The 20,626-nt window shown below is 44.4% G+C and overlaps 1 protein-coding gene across 1 annotated transcript in view; it reads right to left on the reverse strand.

Annotated features, from left to right (window-relative positions):
- Window positions 1–668: 668 nt before the first annotated feature.
- The window catches only part of MLX (MAX dimerization protein MLX), a gene marked incomplete in the record, with an annotated part of 278,518 nt that continues 258,560 nt past the window's right edge, over window positions 669–20,626 (reverse strand). Inside the window, 1 exon segment of the mRNA XM_073608290.1 lies at window positions 669–882. Coding sequence (XP_073464391.1) covers window positions 826–882 — 57 coding nt within the window.

Here is a 20,626-nt window from a genome sequence, read left to right on the forward strand (position 1 = left end):
AGGTATTTGCACCCACTTCCGGCATAGACTCCCACAGGAGTCTATGCCTCTTCCTGTCCCTCCGCGCTGTCTCCTGGGAAACACACAGGTCCCAGGAGATAGCGGGGACCAGTTACGATGCGCAGCGCGACTCGCGCATGCGCAGTATGGAACCGGGAAGTGAAGCCGCAACGCTTCACTTCCTGATTCCCTCACCTAGGATGGCGGCGGCAGCTGCCGAGAACCGAGCGGGTTATCGGTGTCGGCTGCCGACGTCGCTGGACCCTGGGACAGGTAAGTGGCCATGTATTAAAAGTCAGCAGCTGCAGTATTTGTAGCTGCTGGCTTTTAATATTTTTTTTTTTAGGTTGATGTAGGTGGACTACCTCTTTAAATTAATTATACATACAGTTAATTAGTTATTGAAGTGGGACTTGCACCTAAAGTGCAATCTGACGTGGTATTAACTTTCCATGGGGATTTTTGTGCATTATAAAAATGAGATATGGGGATAAGGTGTTTGCTTTCTTAAGTGTAACTGCACTAAAAGGGCATAGAAATGTGATCAACAATTTAGTATGGGTTGTTGCAGTAATAGTGTCTTGCAGAACAGCCAGTAGTTTGGTATCAATGGCCATCTGGTTTTAGGCTACTCGTGCTAGAAGTGTAGTTTTCTGGTGAACCTGAAATAAAAAGTTCAAAATGTATTTATTTTTATGACAATTGGTTTCAAGAGTTCACATAATGCTCAGCATTTCAATAGAGAGATTCTCTGCAAGTCTTAAAAATGAAGGAGATGGCAGGAAGCTCTCACTCCCCTGGCAGGAGATGAGATTGGAGTTTATCTCAGTAGAGTGGGTTCTTCAGCTGGTGCAGTACACGTCGTACCATCTCACGGAGAGTCTGAAGAAAGACATGAAATGAAATAGTTACTACAATTTTCACCTTTACTCTCCTATACACAGCAAATAAGTCAGACTGTAAATAGTGTACTGCTTAACCACATAATAAGAGAGATGGCAACCAACCAACAAATAAGCTAGAGTCTAAAGAGATTTGAGAAATACAGTTACATGGCTAAAGGTGATTGCAGCCATATTAGTGCACTTGCAACAAAAACAAACTCTCCATGCTACTCTTTACTTGCACCAACATTCAAATTTTCAGGACATTTCTTGCTAAAGCTTTGTAACACAGACATACACCGCAATGGTTATAGGGGCTAAACATTGGGGGGGGATGGTAGTTAGAGGTGAGTGGTCATAATACAGTTGGGTAGTGATTTAGGGTGCATTTGCATTCTGATTTAGATGCAAGAACCTCATTGGGGATCCTGTAATTAGTGGTTGGGAGGCACCCCAACTGAAAGCAATAGAAGGCTTCCAGCTTCTGCAGCTAATTGTGGCCATGCACATGCAGCAAACCCATGTGAGTAATTATCCATGGATGCAGTCTGCCTGTGTTCGCGGGCTGATCACTCGCATGGGATCCATGTATGTGCAATTACATAAGAGTGGTTGTGATTAGAGTCAGTAGCCTTCCATTGCTTTCAAAGGGACTTAATCCTACAGCTGATCATGGGAACCCCCGCTGGAGTTTTCGCATCTAATCGGAGTGCAGGCGCATTCACATGTGGACATGCACCCTTAAAAAACAGAGGTCCATATTTATTTGTTTATCTTTGTGCCAAATATGTTATTCTTGGTTCAAAAGTTTAAAAATATTTAGGAATAGCAAAGTACACACCCAACACATCAAACAAGGCAGTCAGACCACCAGATACTACTGCACCCAGAAGACAGAAATGAAAGTGGAACTTCTCTCTCAGTCAACATTGACTATTTTTAATCCTTCTGCTGCTAGCATTAGTAAATAGATAAATAAACATAATATACATTTCTAATTTTTTTTTTTACATTTCTTCAGTTATTTCCTGCTTTCCAGGGCCAGGCAAATTATGTCATACATCACACAAGTCTTGAGGAGGGTTTTTCTTATCTAAGCACACTCTCCTGCCTGAGCTTATGGATTACAGAAAATAAATGCTACATAAATCATCTGCCCAGGGCAAGGCCTGACCATGGCAGTGTGAAGTAACAACTCAGCTGAGCTCTGTGAAGCTGGAAAAGATTCCAGTGGATTCTACCTCACCCGCTAACCTCATCACCCCATGTCTAAGAAGGGCAAAGGCTCCCGGTCTCAAAGCACACCTGGCCACCCATACATCATCTGCTACTTTTCAATAAGGACCGTGACCCCACCGACCGCCGTACCCAAAATGGCGCCCACCCGTCCCAGCCAGCAAGACGGCGTGCTTGGACAGACCCTCGGTCCCTCCACGTGGAAGGCTCTATTGGCGGCCAGGACATCCACATTCCCCTATACTCACTCTGGTAATTCCACCGGCGAGTCCTCCAGCCACATCCCGGGACTTGCATAGCCCAGCACGATCTGTATCCTCAGAGGATGCAGACATCAAGCAGCTCCTCCAGGCCCTGCCTACAAAGGCTGACGTTTAAAACATGCTGGGGCAATGGACAGGAGCCCTGCGAGAGGACATAGAGGAGCTCAGATCTAGTGCACAGGCTGTTGAGCTGCGTGTGCAGACCTTGGAGGAACAAAATACCTCCTCAGCCTCCCGCATGAATGCACTGGAGAACCAGTTTGGCTCCTATCAGCAGCACCTAATCGCTATGCAACTGCAAATGGAGGATGCCGAGAACCGCAGTGGGAGGAACAATATAAGGCTTAAATGCATCCCAGAGACAATGATGGAGTCAGATCTCCGTGCATCAGTAGTGGCAGTTTTCAATCTACTGTTGGGAGACTCCTCGTCAGCTGTCATTGAAATTGACTGGGTACAGATTTCCAGCGATGAGGGATGTCTCTCAGGAAGCTACTCAATGTGCTATGTTGTGTCCACTTTACAGTGAAGGAAGCCATCATGAGGGCAGCCTGGCAGAAAGTGCTTCTGGATTTCAATGGAGCCCAGATCCATGCCGTCATACCCGGTATCGACGAGGCTTACTTAAACCTCTACTGGAGCTGATCTGTGCCTCGGGAGCCACCTATACCTGGAGGGTACCTCTTTCCCTCTTGGTGAAAAAGGACAATCGGTCCTTCTCCCTGCACAGCTACCACAGCTCTTTCTCTTCCTGGATAGCCAGGCCATAGAGGTCCCAGACTGGACTGCATTTCCGAGTGACACCCCAGGCACTTCACAGCCGAGAGCGCAGGTCCAGGTCTCGGTCTCATAGGCCTCACATGACATCTGCACAGGGATGACAACAAAGCCTGACAGGGCTAGTTCCTTTTCCACACAATAGTATCTGGAAAGACCCTGGGTTACAGTCATTTCTATTTGTTTTCCATGTTGCCCGATGGGACTTAATTGGGCGCTAGACAAAAGAGCCAAAATTATTGGGATCTTACATTCTATTTATTAGCCTGAGGTGTGTAGGGCCTGCATCTCCAGATGGTATAAAGAGCAGTAATAACTGCTTTATGTCCCTTTAACTTTGATAGGCTACATTGCTTAACGATCTGTAGACTGTCCCCATTGCTTTGCTTTTGTTTTCTCCCTATGCCTTACCTTAAATTATGGCCTTTTCTTATCTTTATTAGCTGTCCCCTTGTAAGTCTGTTTCTGAAGTGAGAATTTTGCTCTGCATAGCCAGCCATCTTTTATTAACTCCCCGATTAGTAACTAGAAGTACCCACCCCCATCCCTAGCAGTATATAACTGAGCATCTCTTGGGAAAGGCACGTTTGCAGATGGGGTTCTTTCTCAAAGTTGGGGTATTTCTATAAGTGGGAGCATTTTTGACTCTGCACTTCAGCGAATGTACACAAGAAAATACTTTAAAAAAAAATACCACACAGACTACAGATGACCATGTTTACACTTTCAGCTCTTTCTCCCTCTTTTAAAATGCACGGTCTACCATTCCTTCTGATAGCTGTGTCACCTTCTATATATCACCCTCTTTCTGTCCTCTCCTTATTACGGAACTCACCAACTCCTGATAATTCTAAATCCACATGCACACAAAAAAAAAACTCCAGGACACTGGGGCATGTCGCTTCATATAAATCACATATTACCTTTATCATCCTGCTTCTCCTAACCTCTGGTGATGTATCCCCAAACCCTGGGCCTCCTTCATTTAACAGTACTCAACGCACCCATTACCCTACACCCTCTGGCTGCAGCTGCAATGCACACAATCTAGTTCCCATTTCTCTTCCCAAGACCAGACTCCCTTTCTCTTGCTCCCTTTGGAATGCCCGCTCTGTCTGTAACAAACACCTCTCCATGATCTCTTTATCCCTAACTCATTTAACCGCTTTAGCCCCGGAAGATTTTGCCTTCACTTTTTGCGATTCAGCACTGCATCGCTTTAACTGACAATTGCACAGTCGTGCGACGTTGCACCCAAACAAAACTGAAGTCCTTTTTTTCCCACAAATAGAGCTCTCTTTTAGTGGTATTTGATCACCTCTATAGCGCAAAAAATAAAAACCACAAACAAAAAAAAAAGAGCGACCATTTTGAAAAAAACACTATTTTTTACAACTACATCAATGATCTTGTCTCAAAATACCAACTTAATCGTTCTCTTCGTTCTTTTCAAGACCTCCTCTCTAGCTCCCTCATCACCTCCTCCCATGCTCGCCTCCAGGACTTTTCCAGAGCCTCTCCAAATCCTATGGAACTCCTTACCTCAATCTGTCCGATTATCTAGTATTTGCTTTTAGACGATCCCTGAAAACCCTCCTCTTCAGAGAAGCCTATCCTACCCACACCTAACAACTGTACTTTCATTTTCTACATTTGATCATCCCCACAGCTATTACCTTTTGTTCCACTTGACCCTCCCTTCTAGATTGTAAGCTCTAATGAGCAGGGCCCTCTGATCCCTCCTGTATTGAATTGTATTGTAACTGTACTGTCTGCTGCCATGTTGTAAAGCGCTGCACAAACAGTTGGCGCTATATCAATCCTGAATAATATGGGTCTGGGTATTGGTGGACAAGAGTGGCCAGAGATGGTGGCCGTCTCTGGCTTTCTTATCCCTCGGAACTGAGTGCCATCTGGAGCGGCAGCATGTCATATTTTTTTTTTTTTCTAGTTTGGCTCTGCCGCCCAAATTTAGTACATGTGCTCAGGGATATTTCGGGCAGTGGGTGATCGGGTTGGTTTAGGAGAGGGTTGGTCAAGTCAAAGGTATACTGAATTGAGAATCTATCTCTGAAGTCTCCACATCTCAGCGCACTGCAGATGTTGTTGACTTTCCCACCATACACGCTTCTCCTCTATGAGGTTTTCTTACTCGCTCTGCTGGTATCTATGAGTCACATGCTGGCAGTAGCTTCTCTTTCTATCTCTAGAGTCTCCTTTCTGGATACCCCTTGGTCTGTCTTTTCTCGTACTACTTCTCATCTGGTTGCGCTTCTCCCCCCCCCCCAACCTCCCCCTCCCCCTCCCCATGTAAAATGACTCAATAGTCCAGAAAAACTTACTAAATTGTTAGCAGAGCTATGGAGATTCAGATCTCAAATAGTGTTCCTACTTGAAACTCATTTGAAAAGAGGGAAAATTTCCAAATTAGGGAATCTAAGGTTTTCCACGGTCTACCGCAGGGCCATCCCAGATTCAAGGGGGTCTCGATTCTACTCTCTCGTCAACTCCCGTGGGAAGAGACCCAGGTCATTGCTAATTAGTCGGGTCATTTCCCAATAGTTAAGGGGCTCCTCTGGGAGCACAAGGTTACCCTACCATGTCTGTATCTACCGAATGAGAACCAAAATTCTGCTCTGATCCCCTGCTTAGAGTTACTGGACCAACACAAGGAGGGCATTCTCCTGAGGAGGTGCGACTGGAACATAGCCATGGATTCACGTCTAGACGCATCAACAAGGGCTTCCAGCCTATCGCAATCAAAACTGAGAAAGCTTAAGACTCTGCTGCACGATCACCAATTGATGGATAGCTGGCGATCACTTAATCCCAGAGAACAGGACTATACTTTTTTTTTCTCTGCGCTTCACAAAACCTATACCAGACTCGATTATATATCTGTCCCAGAACACTCTTCCCTGCCTTTTATTGGCTGGAATCGGCTCCTTCACTATATCAGACCATGTACCAACTCATTGCTCCCTTGAATTGGGTGGGGTTAAACCACGCGAATGGCACTGACGGCTTAAAGGGGTTGTAAAGGTAAAAATGTTTTCACCTTAATGCATTCTATGCATTAAGGTGAAAAAACTGCTGACAATACCGCCGCCCTCAGCCCCCCCGTTTTACTTACCTGACCCCTCGAAAGTCAGCTGCTCGCTCCCGACATCCATTCTGCCGCTCAGCCATTTTTGGGTTGGATTATCAGTCACACATTATGCTATTTAGGATAATTTTGCACAGTGTCACTTTTCATTACTTACATCATTAATCGCAACAGGAACTGCACCTTGCACGAAGCACTTTATTATTGTGTGTATCTTTTAAGCACGAGTTAATATTGTGATGTTTGGGTTATCGTGTGGTAATTGTAACTTATATGCACTTTGCACTTGGAAGTAAGAAGTTATATGCTATAGTGTGGTAGCAACCTGTGGCTGCTCCTGGTATTTGTCTTAAGGTATTGCTACATACTTGCACTTGTATTAGGAAGATTGCACTTTATACAGATTGGTGCAGCATTGTTGAGCCCTTTCTGTATTTTGGTACTTAGGGATAGATTAGCGCCACATACCATACCTTATTTCAACTACCTATCCATTGGGGTGTGTGAGTACACTCGTCTATGTTGGCAGCTTTTCTATCTGGTACTACTATTTTTAATGTGTAGGTTGGGAGTTTCATTGGTGAGGTTGTGGCTTTGCGCATTAGTCCCTGCATTTTTATGTGTTCAGCTTAAAATAATCTTTTATATTTTATTATTTTAGTGTGTTATAGTGGATTACAATTTTAAAAAATTGCGTTTGAAAAATCGCTGCGCAAATACACTGAAAGAAAAAAAAAAATTGCAACACCCACAATTTTAATCTGTAGGGCATTTGCTTTAAAAAAAATATATAATGTTTGGGGGTTCAACGTAACTTTCTACAGAAAAAAAAAAAAAAATATGTTTATGAAAACAAAAGAAGTGTCAGAAAGGGCTTGGTCTTTCAACACAAGTTTTTCTCCCACCTTCTCAAAGAAGTTTCCCCACATAGCTCTGGAACACTTATCCTGATGGGCAACACAAACATAGCTCTGGACTCCTCGATAGACAGGAAATATGCAACCTGATCCTCCCCCCTTCTCTCATGACCCAGTCGTGGAGGAGCAGATGAGATCCCTTGTGCAATCCCACGGCTTGGTGGATGCCTGGAGGGATTTCCATTCCCGTGACTTCACCTTCTTCTCCAGCCCACACGATAGCTTCTGTAGGATCAACCACGTTTTCATTCCTCTACGCTTTATTTCCAACATTCACAAAATTACGATCCCCTCCTCCGCGTGGTTGGATCATGACCCTCTAGTCTTTCTGCTCACCCTCTCGGGTCTGACTCGCCCTACTTTTCAGTGGCGATTAAGTGACTCACTCCTTACTTCTCAAGATGCCCTCCTCAAAATCCATACAAACTTTCTTTGAAAATGTAGGCTCCATGTCATCGCCCATCTCTCTATGGGAGGCTCATAAAGCTACCATGCGAGGCCATTGTATACAATTAGCGTCCTCTGAAAACGTCATAGAGAAAAGAGGACCCAGGAACTTACAGATCTTCTGGCCTCCGCCGATGTTCCACTCCACGTCGGCGAACAAGAAGGCTAGACACCTTTGCAGCTGAATTAGACTTGTTGGCCTCTGACCGAGCCGAGAGGGCCCTACGGTGGACTAAGCACAAATTTTATTCCTGTGCAACTAAACCGGGCGCAATGCTTGCCAAGAAACTCAACGCTGCATCTCGTGCCCGTAAACCTATCTGCCTCCGTTTCACCACTAGGGACCTCACATCAGATCCGAACAAAGTCTCTGCGGCCCTGGCAGACTTTCTGGCCTCACTTACAGCAAACCTTCAACCTTCCCCCTTCCCTCTTAATCTCGCGGACTTCTTCCGCGATCTTCATCTTCCTGCTCATTTTTTTCAGAAGCCTGCACGACTCTCAATGCTGACATCACCGAATTGGAGGGCATCAAGGGCATTCGTGTTTCGAAGGCTCCGGGCCCAGATGGCTTCACCAGACTATATTATCGCAAGTTTTCTCCCCTCTTGCTTCCTCATCTGATGGCCTACTTTAACTGCATGAAACCAGCTGCGCTGCCCTCCCCAGACTCATTACGGGCTCACATCTCCATGGTCCCCAAGACTACCGAGGAGGCCTATGAACCCCTGGCGTTTCACCCAATTTCCCTGTTAAACGAAGCTGTGAAACTTTTGGGGAAATTAACAAGTACTTGCGCTCTTTGGTTCATAGACACCAGGTTGGTTTCGTACCTGGCCATTAGGCGGGAGACCATGTCTGGAAAGTTGTCCACTCAATCACCTTACTGCAACAATACAAAATCCCCGTTTTTCTCCTTTCGCTTGACATATATAAAGCCTTTGATACCCTCTCATTGGACTATTTGCGATACATGCAACAGCGTTGGTGTTTTGGAGACTCGATCCTGTCGTGGTTGACGGCCCTCTATTCAACCCCCTTCGGCCTCAGTCAGCTATGCTGGTTGCCTTTCTTCCTCCTTTCCCATCTCCGGGGGAACGGATGCCCCCTGTCCCAGTTTTTTTTTTTTTTATTCTTGCCCTCGAACCGCTGGCTGTTGCCCTTAGGGCAGACCCTAAAATCAATGGCATCCCTGATGTGGGAGATTGCTATAAACTGAATATGATTGCGGACGATGCCATCCTGACCCTCACCAACCCTATCGTAACCCTACCAAACCTTCAGGCCCTTCTAACCTGCTTTGCTGCTATTTCAGGTCTCCAATTAACCCACACAAAACAACTGCCCTGAACATTACTCTCCCAGGTTCCCTAGCCTCACATCTCCAATCTTCCTTCCCCTTCTGCTGAGCAAGCTCCTCTCTGCACTACTTGGGCATCAAGTTGACTCCCTCTTACGCTTCCCTTTTCTCTGGCAATTTCTACCCACTTTTGCGCACTATTACAGCTCTTATGGCGTCTTGGCAATTCCCAACCTTATCCTGGATCGGCCGTATTCACGCGATCAAGATGACCAAAGATTCTTTACTATTTTCGGACTCCTGTCCAGGTCCCTGCTTTCTATCTGTGGCTACTCCAGAACAGACTTCTCACCTTTATTTGGTCACATAAGCGTCCCAGGGTTTCCCCGCTCTACTCTATATGATTATAGGTTACGGGGCAGGCTGGGCGTTCCAGACATTGCAAAATATAATCAGGCAGCCCAAATTTCCCAACTCTCCATGCGACATCGGTCATCCCCCCTATGGGTTCTCCTGGAGGTGCCAAACTGCGCGCCGATCCCCATCTCTGCCTTACTGTGGCTACCCCCTAAAATGCGACCGCCTTCTGCCAGCCTCCTCATGTTACACAGCCTGAAATTATGGGACACGATACAGTACTCAGGAAAACGTATGTCCCCATTCCTGCCGCTACTCCCCCTCTTGAATAACCCTATGTACCCCCTTGGCTTGGACCAACCTCACGTTTTCGCGTGGTGGCCTGAGGGTTTTCACAGGTCCATCACTCTGGTTCCTGCGCTTTCTCCACCTGGTCCTCGATCCAAGAGACCCACGAAGCTCCACCAGCCAAATTCTTCCATTCAGCTGCGACACAGGATAACTTCCCTCCAGCATCTTGGCTCCTTCTCATATCAAATTACTTCCTTTGAGCACACCTGCCAGCATTGCTCAGGCGCTCGTGGCACCATCTCTACAATCTACATCTTACTAACCGCCGGTGGCACTTCCACTACCCTTTCCTATGTGCTTAAGTGAGAACGTGACCTGTCCCCCATAGATTTTGCAGACTGGAGTAAGGCCTGGTCCAGCATAGCAAAGTGCTCTTTTAACACTGCCACATTGGAGGCAGCCTATAAGGTTCTCCTACACTGGTACTGGGTCCCAGCCCATATCGCCAAGTCAAACCCGTCATGCAATGATGGATGCTTTCAGGGATGTGGTCAGCGAGGAGATGAACTGCATACATGGTCTTGCCCCAGTCTTGTAGGATTCTGGTCAAGGGTCTTTGGCCTACTATCTTCCCTATTTTACATACCCTTCCGCAAGAACCCCAAATTTGCATTACTCCATTGCCCGATCCTGGGCCTCTTCTCTCACCAGCAGAAACAAGCCACGTACCCATTTATCGCAGCTAAATGAATAATAGCAAGGGCCTGGAAAAAGCCAGCCGTTTCTTTTACAGGGGTAAAGAATACCCTGACAACCCTTATGATTCATGAAAAAAATGTCCACGACTTCCATGCCAAATTTCTTAAAGGTGTGGTGGCCCTACGCACTTCCTACTTTGCACCCGACCAGTCTAGGACTCTAAAATTTTATTTGACCCCATCTCCAGCCTGGGGGACCTTTCTATTTCTCATCCCCTTTTTGCCCCCCTCGTCTTTTGGGAGCCTAGCCGCATACAGGACCCTGAAAACCAATCACCGCATTCAGGATTTTTAATGGCGTAAAATGGAGATTTCACTTCCTCACTACCTATCAGTTTCGGAGGCCCTGAAGATGGCACAAAACCTTCACAAATTACGCCATTTTGGAAAGGCGACACCCCAAGCTATTTGCTAAGGCATGGTGAGTATTTTGCAGCTCTCATTTGTTTTGGAAAATGAAGAAAGAAAAAAGGAAAATGCATTTTTGTTTTGCTTTTTTACATTTTCAAAACTGATTAAAAGGGAGATCTGCAAAACAACAACATGCCTCTCAGCAAATAATACAAGTAAAAAGGCGCAAAGCACAGTTACCTTGAAAGTAAAACCGATTAGTCCAGAAACTGAAAACTGTAAAAATGCATGTGTAAGTTCATGCATATATACTGGGAGTATATACAAGAGGTCAGTCAGGGCGGCCACCAAAGGAACCAAAAGCAGGGTCCAGCAAGCTAAAACAACAACAAGGAGAGGGGCGCCTCTGAGTATAAATCATAAATACATTTTATTAAAACAACAATATCCACTCACATGGAAGTTGGAGAAGTTGCATTAGGGTCGGTTGGCTGGGCTGGAGAGATGCGGTGGAACTACAGGTCACAGCGGTTCCTGCAGGGCATGCCAGGTCCAAAGAGGATTAGTTCTTGCAGCCGGGTTCAGTCTCTTGCAGCGAGCAGTCCAACACAAATCCTGCTGGGTTGGGAGCCAGGTTATGTCCCAGATGCACAGATAGGGGTTCCAGGGAAGGAAGGGAGAGATGTGTAGGACGCCAGAGCATCCGTTCAGCCGTGCTGCTGCTCAATGATAGAATGGTGTGAAGCCTCTAGGAAGGGAAAAGGCCGGCCGAGCCGAAGATCTCAAACGAGGCTTGGAGAGCAAGTACAGCGTGGCGCCCGGTGATGACGTCACACGCATGCGACGCGTTTCAGAATAGGCTTGCCATTGGTGGACGAATGGCCGCATTCCTTTGTCAAGCTCTGGCGTCCTACACATCTCTCCCTTCCTTCCCTGGAACCCCTATCCCCCATCTGGTCTCGGTGCTTTGCCTGTTTTCATGGACTTTAGCACCACAAGGAATTCTTCCGTCGAAATAGGTCGATCCAAGTCTGCCGCTACATCCTCGGATAAAGATGGCATACCCAAGGACTAAGTATTGTTGGATCCGATCACGTGTCCTCTCACCTGACGTAGGCAAAGTTTGGGATTTACGCTTTCCTATTATAAAGATGTTTGCAGTGCACTTGGCTCACCGTTTTGTATCAGCATACAACTCCTTGAGAGACGGCCACGATATCCCTGGGGCTAGCTTACTGGCCCATGTGACTGTAATCCCTAAGGGGGGTAAACACCCAGCAAATTTTGCAAGTTACAGGTCCATTTTGCTCTTAAATGTAGACCTAAAAATTTCCACCAAAATCATTGCAAACAGATTGCTCCCCCATATTTCCTCTCTAGTTCACAAGGATCAGTCTGGGTTTTTCCCCTGTTAGAAAAGGGGCATGATAACACACAAAGAGTCTTGAATGCGATTCATTATGCACAGTCTTCTCGCTTGCCCTTAGTGCTCTTCTCCATGGATACGGACATAGGGTTGATTGGCGGTTTCTGAGTACCACATTGGCCTTGGGTCAGGTATGTGGAGGTGGGTAGATGCATTGTATTTGACACCGTCTGCCAAGGTGAAAGTTAAGGCGGTCCTTTCGGACACCTTTCAAATCCAAAACGGGGTGCGTCAGGGTTGCCCTCTTTCCCCTTTAGTCTTTATACTAACCCTGGAACCTTTCTTGAGAACTGTCAGAGCACATACAGGATATTAGGGGCATCAAGACCAGAGGCAGCGAACATAAATTGGCCGCATATGCCAATGATTTAATCTCCTTCAAAACGTCTCCGTCTGTACCTCTTCTGTTGCTCCTGGCAGAACTGAGTAAATAGTCAGCTTTCCAATTATAAAATCAATTACAGTAAGTCTGAGGCAATGGGGATTGGGCTACCTGCCAGAACTCAACAGCAATTGCATCAAGGGTTCGTTTTCAGGTGGATGAATTCCCATATACGCTACTTAGGTACAAATATTCCTCGCAAACTCAATAGGATTTTCAAACTCAAATTTTTGCCATTGCTTTGCAAGCTAAAAGTTGACCTCCAGCGCTGGGATAGGGAAACTTACTTGGTTTGGGTGCTCGAATATTCTGAAAATTAAGGTAATGCTCATCTCTTTCAGACTCTGCCAGTTAGGCTTCCACGGACCTTTCTGGTCAGAGTTACGGATGAGATTCACCAGATTTGTCTGGGCGGGTAGACTAGAGGCTTCGCAGTGATACTGTCCCTTCCAAAGGTTCGTGGGGGGTATTGGCTTTCCAGATCTGGTGCGATACCAAGAGGCCTCTCATCTTACCAGAATTATGTAGTGGTGTGTATCGATTTGATTTTAGCAGGTATTGATTGATTTGGTTTTAGCAGGTATACCTTGGTTCCCTATGCAAACTTGTCCTAAGGCAGAGTAATTACTCTGCATCCCACAATAGGGGCCACTCTACGGGTAGTTAATCACCTGTTTAAGACAATGCCTACTTTATCTCCTTCCCAGTGTTACCTTGCCCCAGTGTTGGGGCAATAGTTATGCATTCTTGCCAGGCCTGAGAGACTCGAAATTTGCAACGCTGCGACGACAGCACGTGTTCAGACTATTACATTTTGTGACAGCTAATAAACTTATATCCAACCAAGAACTAGAGGCCCGCTTCCACACAGAGCTAGACTTCTTATGTAGGGCACAATTGAATGCGTACCTACGTTCATTGCCGGAGGAACTTCAAAGCCTACAGCAACTTACTCCGCTCGAACTTATTTACTTGGATGAGTCTCAACTCCCTTATTCCCTCTCACATTTCTATGCTCTGCTGACAAACTAAGTTGACATGTAAAATGGATGTGGTTAAGCTAAATATCCCTTCACAATTTAGTTTCCATTTTGTGTTTTTCCTTACTCCATTGCACATATTACTAGGTGCGTATTGGTAATCTAGTTTCATTTCTCATGCTCCTGTTATCTTCTTTTGTGTTTCGTTTCTTGTAAAGCACGTGATTTCTTAAAAATAATTAGTTTCACTTTTGTCATACAATGTCTCTGTATCTGGATAATTTGTATGATACGTTCAAAGGGTGGTAGTTTCTGAAAGCCCCTTTAAATATTTACACCAAAGAATAAAGATTAGATTTGCTTGGCGAGACTATCATTCTTTTTTATCATTGTCTCAATGGGCTAATCTCATAGGCCTGTGGGGATTGTAAGGTACACCTTATGCAGACTTGTAGGTTGTCTAGGGATATTTTTAGACCCTCTATTTCCTAACAATATGGACTACTTGACCTTTTTACAACAATGGGAAAGTGACCTGCAGGTAACCTCTCAACCGCAGAAAGACAAAATTATACTTTTTGCACATAAAGCATCTCTGGCAAGCAGATATCAGGAGGTAGGTTATAAGCTTCTCATACGGTGGTACAGAAACCGATAAGCTACGTAGGATTTACCCTCAGGTGTCAGATGCGTTGGCGCTGTGGAGAATCAGTAGGGACCCTCTTGCACATGTTTTGGGAATGCCCAAAATTAAACAGTTTTTGGACTGACATAGGTACTATGATTGAGGTGGTACTATGAGGTGGTTACCTGAAAGCCAGAATTGGGGATTATTGAAATATATTTTTCTGTGTAATCTCAGTCTGTTATGATGTGTTGCAAATCTTTGATGGTCTTTCAGCCTCTGACATAAATTAACCACTTCAATACGGAACACTTTAACCCTCTTCCTGCACAGGCCGATTTTCAGATTTCAGCACTGTTACACTATAAAATGGTAATGCAACACTGTACCCAAATAATTTTTTTTTCCCATAAGTTTATTTCAGATAGAACAGAAAAACACACATGTAAAAAAGGAATGATGTCACAAGTATGGCAATCATATACAGTACTATACTAATGCACATGTACAGACACATTTTTGTTACCATCAGGTGCTAGAAAGGAAAAAATAAAAATGATGCAAGGTCATGGGATAACAAGACAGAAAAAAAAAAACTATATTGTGAAATATATTGTGTAACTATATTGTGAAGGGCAACTCAGTATGTAAAGAAGGCATGCTGATTCACTGCCTCACTTCTCACAGTACATGCAAGACCTACATTCTATAAAGGAAAAAGGAAGTAAACGCGTATAAATACCTGCACATATTTACAGGCAAAACATGCGCATATACATGAAACGCCCACATTTTTAAAACCCTATCTGAAAAAATAAAGGCAAAACTATATATCCCAAGAACAGCCCCTTCGTAGCAAGAAATTACTACAAAACAGAGTATGTGATTAAAGTTAGTCACCACATGATTCTACGAGAGAATAGAAAACACAGGAAAACGCAAAGAGGCAAAACGGACTAAGAGTAGAGAAAAGAGAAAAAAAAAAGACAGGCAGTACAACGAGGAAGAGGTGCCACATGATTCTGTAGCTCCAGCGATAAGAGGGGAAGGAACACAAAACCAGCACAGAGCATGAATAAAATGGGGACAAATAACAGTGTAAATAAAGGTAAGCATAGTCTAGCTAGTCTGTGTAGTAGATTGAGCATCTTGACATAATGGATCTTAAACGCTGAGGATTTGAAATGTACCTAACAGGCCCATCGTTTATGAAAGGATGAAATATGCTCCTCAGCTATACTAATGAGGTCTTCCATTTCCTCCACCCTTTTCACATGTGAGAGAACCAGTCCCGCACCCAAAATTAATTTTTTGAGACAGAGCTTTCTTTTGGTGGTATTTAATCGCCACTGTTTTTTATTTTTGCTATATAAAAACAAAAAACTAGTAATTTTCTTTTCAAAATGTATTCTGCCTATCCAATCTGATAAAAACCGACAGATGGGGATACGTTCGACATCTGGCAGATCGGATGGCAGTCGGGTGTAAACGGACAGGTGGTCTGTTAGCAGACTGGACACTGCCCTGTCATCCACCTGCTCAGCGGAGAGATCCCCTGCTGAGCAAGCGATCGCAGCTGCAGTCTGCCCCATGTGGCCCTCATTTTTGTAATTTGGAGAATTAAGAAAACAAATAAAATGTGCTTTTCTTTCACAATTGTTTGTTACATACTGTCACCAGAGCAGTACAGTGTCACCATATGACTAGTGTGACGGTGATCAGGGACCCTGGTGACAGTATGTAAAAAAAAAAAAAAAATTATTATAGTGGATATAAAAAGTCTACACACCCGTTAAAATGTCAGGTTTCTGTGATGTAAAAAAAAAAATGAGATCAAGATAAATCATTTCAGAACTTTTTTCACCTTTAATGTGACCTATAAATTGTACAGCTCAGTTGAACAACAAACTGAAATCTTTTAGGTGGAGGGAAGTAAAAATGAAAATATGGGTGCAGAAATGTGCACACCCTTAAAGTAATACTTGGCAATATTTGCCCACTCTTCTTTCCAAAAACACTCCAAATCTGTCAGTTTGCGAGGGCATCTCCTGTGCACAGCCCTTTTCAGATCACCCCACAGATTTCCAATCGGATTCAGGTTTGGGCTGGGCCATTCCAAAACTTTAATCTTCTCCTGGTGAAGCCATTCCTTGGTTTGGATGTATGCTTTGGGTCGTTGTCATGCTAAAAGATGAAGTTCCGTATCGATGAGGAGTGGACGTGCTATGTTAGCGTGTCTCACGCCCCTGGGTAATTGCACAGCAGATGGCAATTAGCAGAATGATCGGCTGAGCGACTGGTAGTAGCAGTGCAGCAGAGGAGGAGAAGGGGAGACGTGCTTACCGCAGTCCAAGGAGCGAGAGATGACAACTCGCAGAAGAGCGGCGCTCCAGCCAGCGGGGGGCGGCAAAAGAAACTCTGTGCAGTGAGATACGATCTCAGCCCACCTGCAGAGCGGAGATCACGGATGCCCGAACCAAATACAGAGCCAGGAGGAGAGGAAAAGTGGGAATGCAGAGATAAAAGGAGGCCCAACAACGCCAGGACGAGGATCCCCAATGCTGAGTGGTGGATCACAGGCAGAAGCCCGGACGTGGTTACCGGGTGATGGGATGGCAGAAGCTGGCAGAAGATCTTTAACATTCAATCATGGCCATAGCCCCCATCAGACCCCTGGGGACAGGGGAGGTGTATTGGATGGAATTAGGGGGGGGTGATGCAGTGGCTTGTGGAGAGACCTGCATAGGGCATGGTTATAGCCCCCCGATGACCAGTGAAGATGGAAATAGCGTGCAAAGGCATAAAAGTCCTGAGTAGAGAGAAGGAGAGACAGCTGGAGGGGATAAGGGGAATAAAGAGTTAACCCACTTAACTCAGGCAACAACAAATTCTAGAGGCAACACTCCACTTGGGAAAGAACAAGGTGCATTGAACACCCCTGGGGAAGATATTCTGCTAACCAAATTGGATTGGGATATCAAAGAACATATAAGAGCGCTTCCCAGAAAAGCAGATATCCCAAAAAAATGATAGCAGCAGTGGAACAGTCATTTAAACAGGCAATAGAAGAGATAAGGGAAGATATGATAGCATAGAGTGGAAGAAGTAGAAAAAAAAACAAGAAGAAATTTTACAGGCTGTGGCGGATGTACAGGATAACACCAAATGTCAGGAGGAGGCGATGAACTTTTATATGGATCAGTTTGATGATTCTGAAAACCGGGAACGTAGCCAAAACATATGCATGCACGGTCTCCCTGAAGCATATACTAGTAATCTAATAGTTACTGTACAAGGTTTATTTCAGCAAATTTTGGGGGGGGAACAGAGCAAGAAGCTTTGGAAGTGGACAGAGTACATAGATAGACCAAGTGATTTGTAAGATGTACAAATATTCCGTGAAAGAGGCGATTATGAAAAACACATGGGGAAACACCCATGATTTAATTTAAAGGAGCCCAAATATCCTTGTTCCCTGATATATCACACCGAACGCTGATGCAGCGCCAAACTGTAAGACCATTGTTGGAGGCCCTGAGATCAGCAGATATTAAATATCGCTGGGGGTTCCCTTTTCGTTTGACAGCCTCACGACACGGCAAAATGGCAGTGCTTCGTACTAAGGACAATTTAAAAAGATTTTTAGAAATACTGGAACTACCCCAAGTGGATTTTTCGGATTGGAGAACAGCAATTACAAAACCCACTCTGCAAATCAAGGACTTATTGAAAGAAATACAGGAGCTGGAGAAAAAAGTAAACCCTGATCAATATGCAACCAGACGCCTTGAGATGTTGAGAATAAAGATCTCTAGATGCCTGAATCAAAAAGTGAAAGAAAAGAACAGATATTTTGCTCGCCGTTTCTACGAGCAAGGGAACAAATGTGGCCGACTGTTGGCTAATCAATTAAAAAAAAAAAACAAGACTCAAGCCATGTACATAGTATTTCAAGTAATAATAGACAGTAGATACAAACTCTATAGCGGGGGAATTCCACCAATTTTATACAGATCTTTACAATATATAGCCAACTGCCATAAGATTGAAAGGGGAGGCAGGCGGAGGAGATTAAAGAATATCTTAAGACTACTGCCATGCCAACTTTGCCTAACATGGTTATTGAGAAGCTGGAGTGCCCAATTACAATTGAGAAGGTAAACAAAGCAATAGAAAATCTGCCAATGGGGAAAAGTCCAGGACCAGATGGCCTAACAAATGCATACTATAAGAAATTCAATACAATTCTGGTATCCTCTCTATGTAACGATTTTAATAAAATCACAGCATTAAACCCTCTATCTCCAGAAAGCGCTATTAGCCTATGTGACGGTGCTTCCGAAACCTGGGAAAGACCTAAAATATTGCACTAATTACAGACCGATCTCACTCAACTCAGATATTAAATTATTAGCAAAGATTTTAGCCCTCCGACTACAGGACCATATAGTCCAATTAGTCCATTATGATTAGGCAGGTTTTATGAGGGGTCGCGAAACAAGAGACAACACTATTCGGGCCCTCCATATCCTCCATTGGATGGAAATGGACCTGATAAAATCCCGAGGATAGCTCTGTCAATGGATGCAGAAAAAAGCATTTGACAAAGTGAACTGGGAGTTTATGATGGAGGTAAGCCAATCGAGGGCGCATACTAATTGTTCCTCTGGAAGCCCAGATCCTGGATCTGGAGAATCACGTAGCAACACTAATAAGCATTAGCAACTTGTAGAGGAGCTTGGACATTACCCACCAGTTGCTGGCGGGGGCCAGCCCAAAGGTGGTTGGAGAGATGGAAGCACAGGAACCAGAGGTAGGTAGCTGGGTGACAGAAAGGAGGAGGGGTAGAGGGAAGAGCGCTAGGGAGGCAAGTCCTGAGTTGGTACACCCCAACAAATATGCCAAGTTGCATGATGGGGTTATAAGCTCAGAGGTGGCAGAGCTGGAGCAGGTGCCCTCCCCTAGCTGCCAGGGAAGTGACGGCTCCAGTAAGGAGGGGAGCGGTGATGCAGGTAAGGCCAGACAAGTGCTGGTAGTGGGAGACTCAATTATTAGGACAGAGAGTACAATCTGTCAGAAAGACCTGGGTTGGCCAAACAGTGTGTTGTTTACCAGGCACTCAGGTTCGGCACATCACGGATCGGGTAGACAGATTATTGGGAGGCCCCCATTGACAAAGTCACATACAACGAAACGCGTCTGTAAGGGGAGGATACGTGCTGACGTTGCCATGCTGTCTTGTTAGGACGACGGGAGTTTGTAGCCGGCTGGCTATATATTTTATGCGCGTTTTTAAACTTCTACAATGTAAGTGCAATGTTCTTTTTTACATAAATAAATATCCAATTAGGCAATAATTACACTATTGTAGTTCTCTCTTTCTGGGTTTACTGTTGAGTGGGTTGCTGAAAGAATGGTCCTGGATTGAGCGGTGTCATCGGTGTTTGGATATATCTATGCAACCATCCATAGCTTGTCTCTACGATCTTCTGTGCAACCAAAGGCCTTGGCTGGGCTATAGCCACATGCCTGGTTTTGCTTGTTTTTTTCTTTTGTTTGTTTCACCCAACGTAACCACTTGACCTCCAGAAGGTTTACCCCCTCTTCATGACCAGGCAATTTTTGCGATATGGCACTGCTTTACTTTAACTAAAAACTGTGCAGTTATGCAACGCTGTACCTTAATGAAAATGTCCTTTTTTTCCCCACAAATGGTGTTTGATTACCACCGGGTTTTTAATCTTTTGTGTTATAAACAATAAAAGACTGACAATTTTGAAAAAAACAAAACAAAACAGTATTTTTTACTTTCTTCTATAAAAACAGATCCAATTAAAAAAAATCAAATTGCTTCATAAATTTAGGCCAATATGTATTCTGCTACATATGTTTGGTAAAAAAATCCCAATCAGTGTATATTGATTGGTTTGCACAAAAGTTGTAGAGTACAAACTATGGGATATATACTGGAATTTTTTTTTTTTATACTAGTAATGGCAGCGAAAAATGGTAAGAATGGTAAGCGAGTTTTTCTTACGGTGGTGGCACACTTATTGAACAAACTCACTGTGGTGTTAATATTAGAAGAATTTGATTATTATTCCACAGTTTTCTTGCCATATGAGAGATGATCTTTATTTCTACAATCAAATATTTATAAATTGGACTTTACTAGCGCAGCTTCTTTTCTATATTTTTTTCACCTTTAGATTATTGGGAGGGGCTGGGGAGGACCCAACGGTCATGATACATGTTGGTACCAATGACCAAGAGGAAGGTAGAGAGTCCTAAAAAACGATTTCAGGGACTTGGGGAATAGATTGAGGAAAAGGACCTCCAAGGTAGTTTTTTCTGAAATACTACCTGTACCTCGAGCCACACCAGAAAGGCAGCAGGATCTTAGGGAACTAAACAAGTTGCTGAGGAACTGGTGTAAGAAAGAGGGATTTGGGTTCCTGGAGAACTATGGTAACTTCTTTGTCGGTTTCCAGCTCTTTAGTAAGGATGGGCTGCACCTAATGGGGAT

The sequence above is a fragment of the Aquarana catesbeiana genome, linkage group LG12 (assembly GCF_042186555.1).
Source record: "Aquarana catesbeiana isolate 2022-GZ linkage group LG12, ASM4218655v1, whole genome shotgun sequence".
Lineage (NCBI taxonomy): Eukaryota > Metazoa > Chordata > Amphibia > Anura > Ranidae > Aquarana > Aquarana catesbeiana.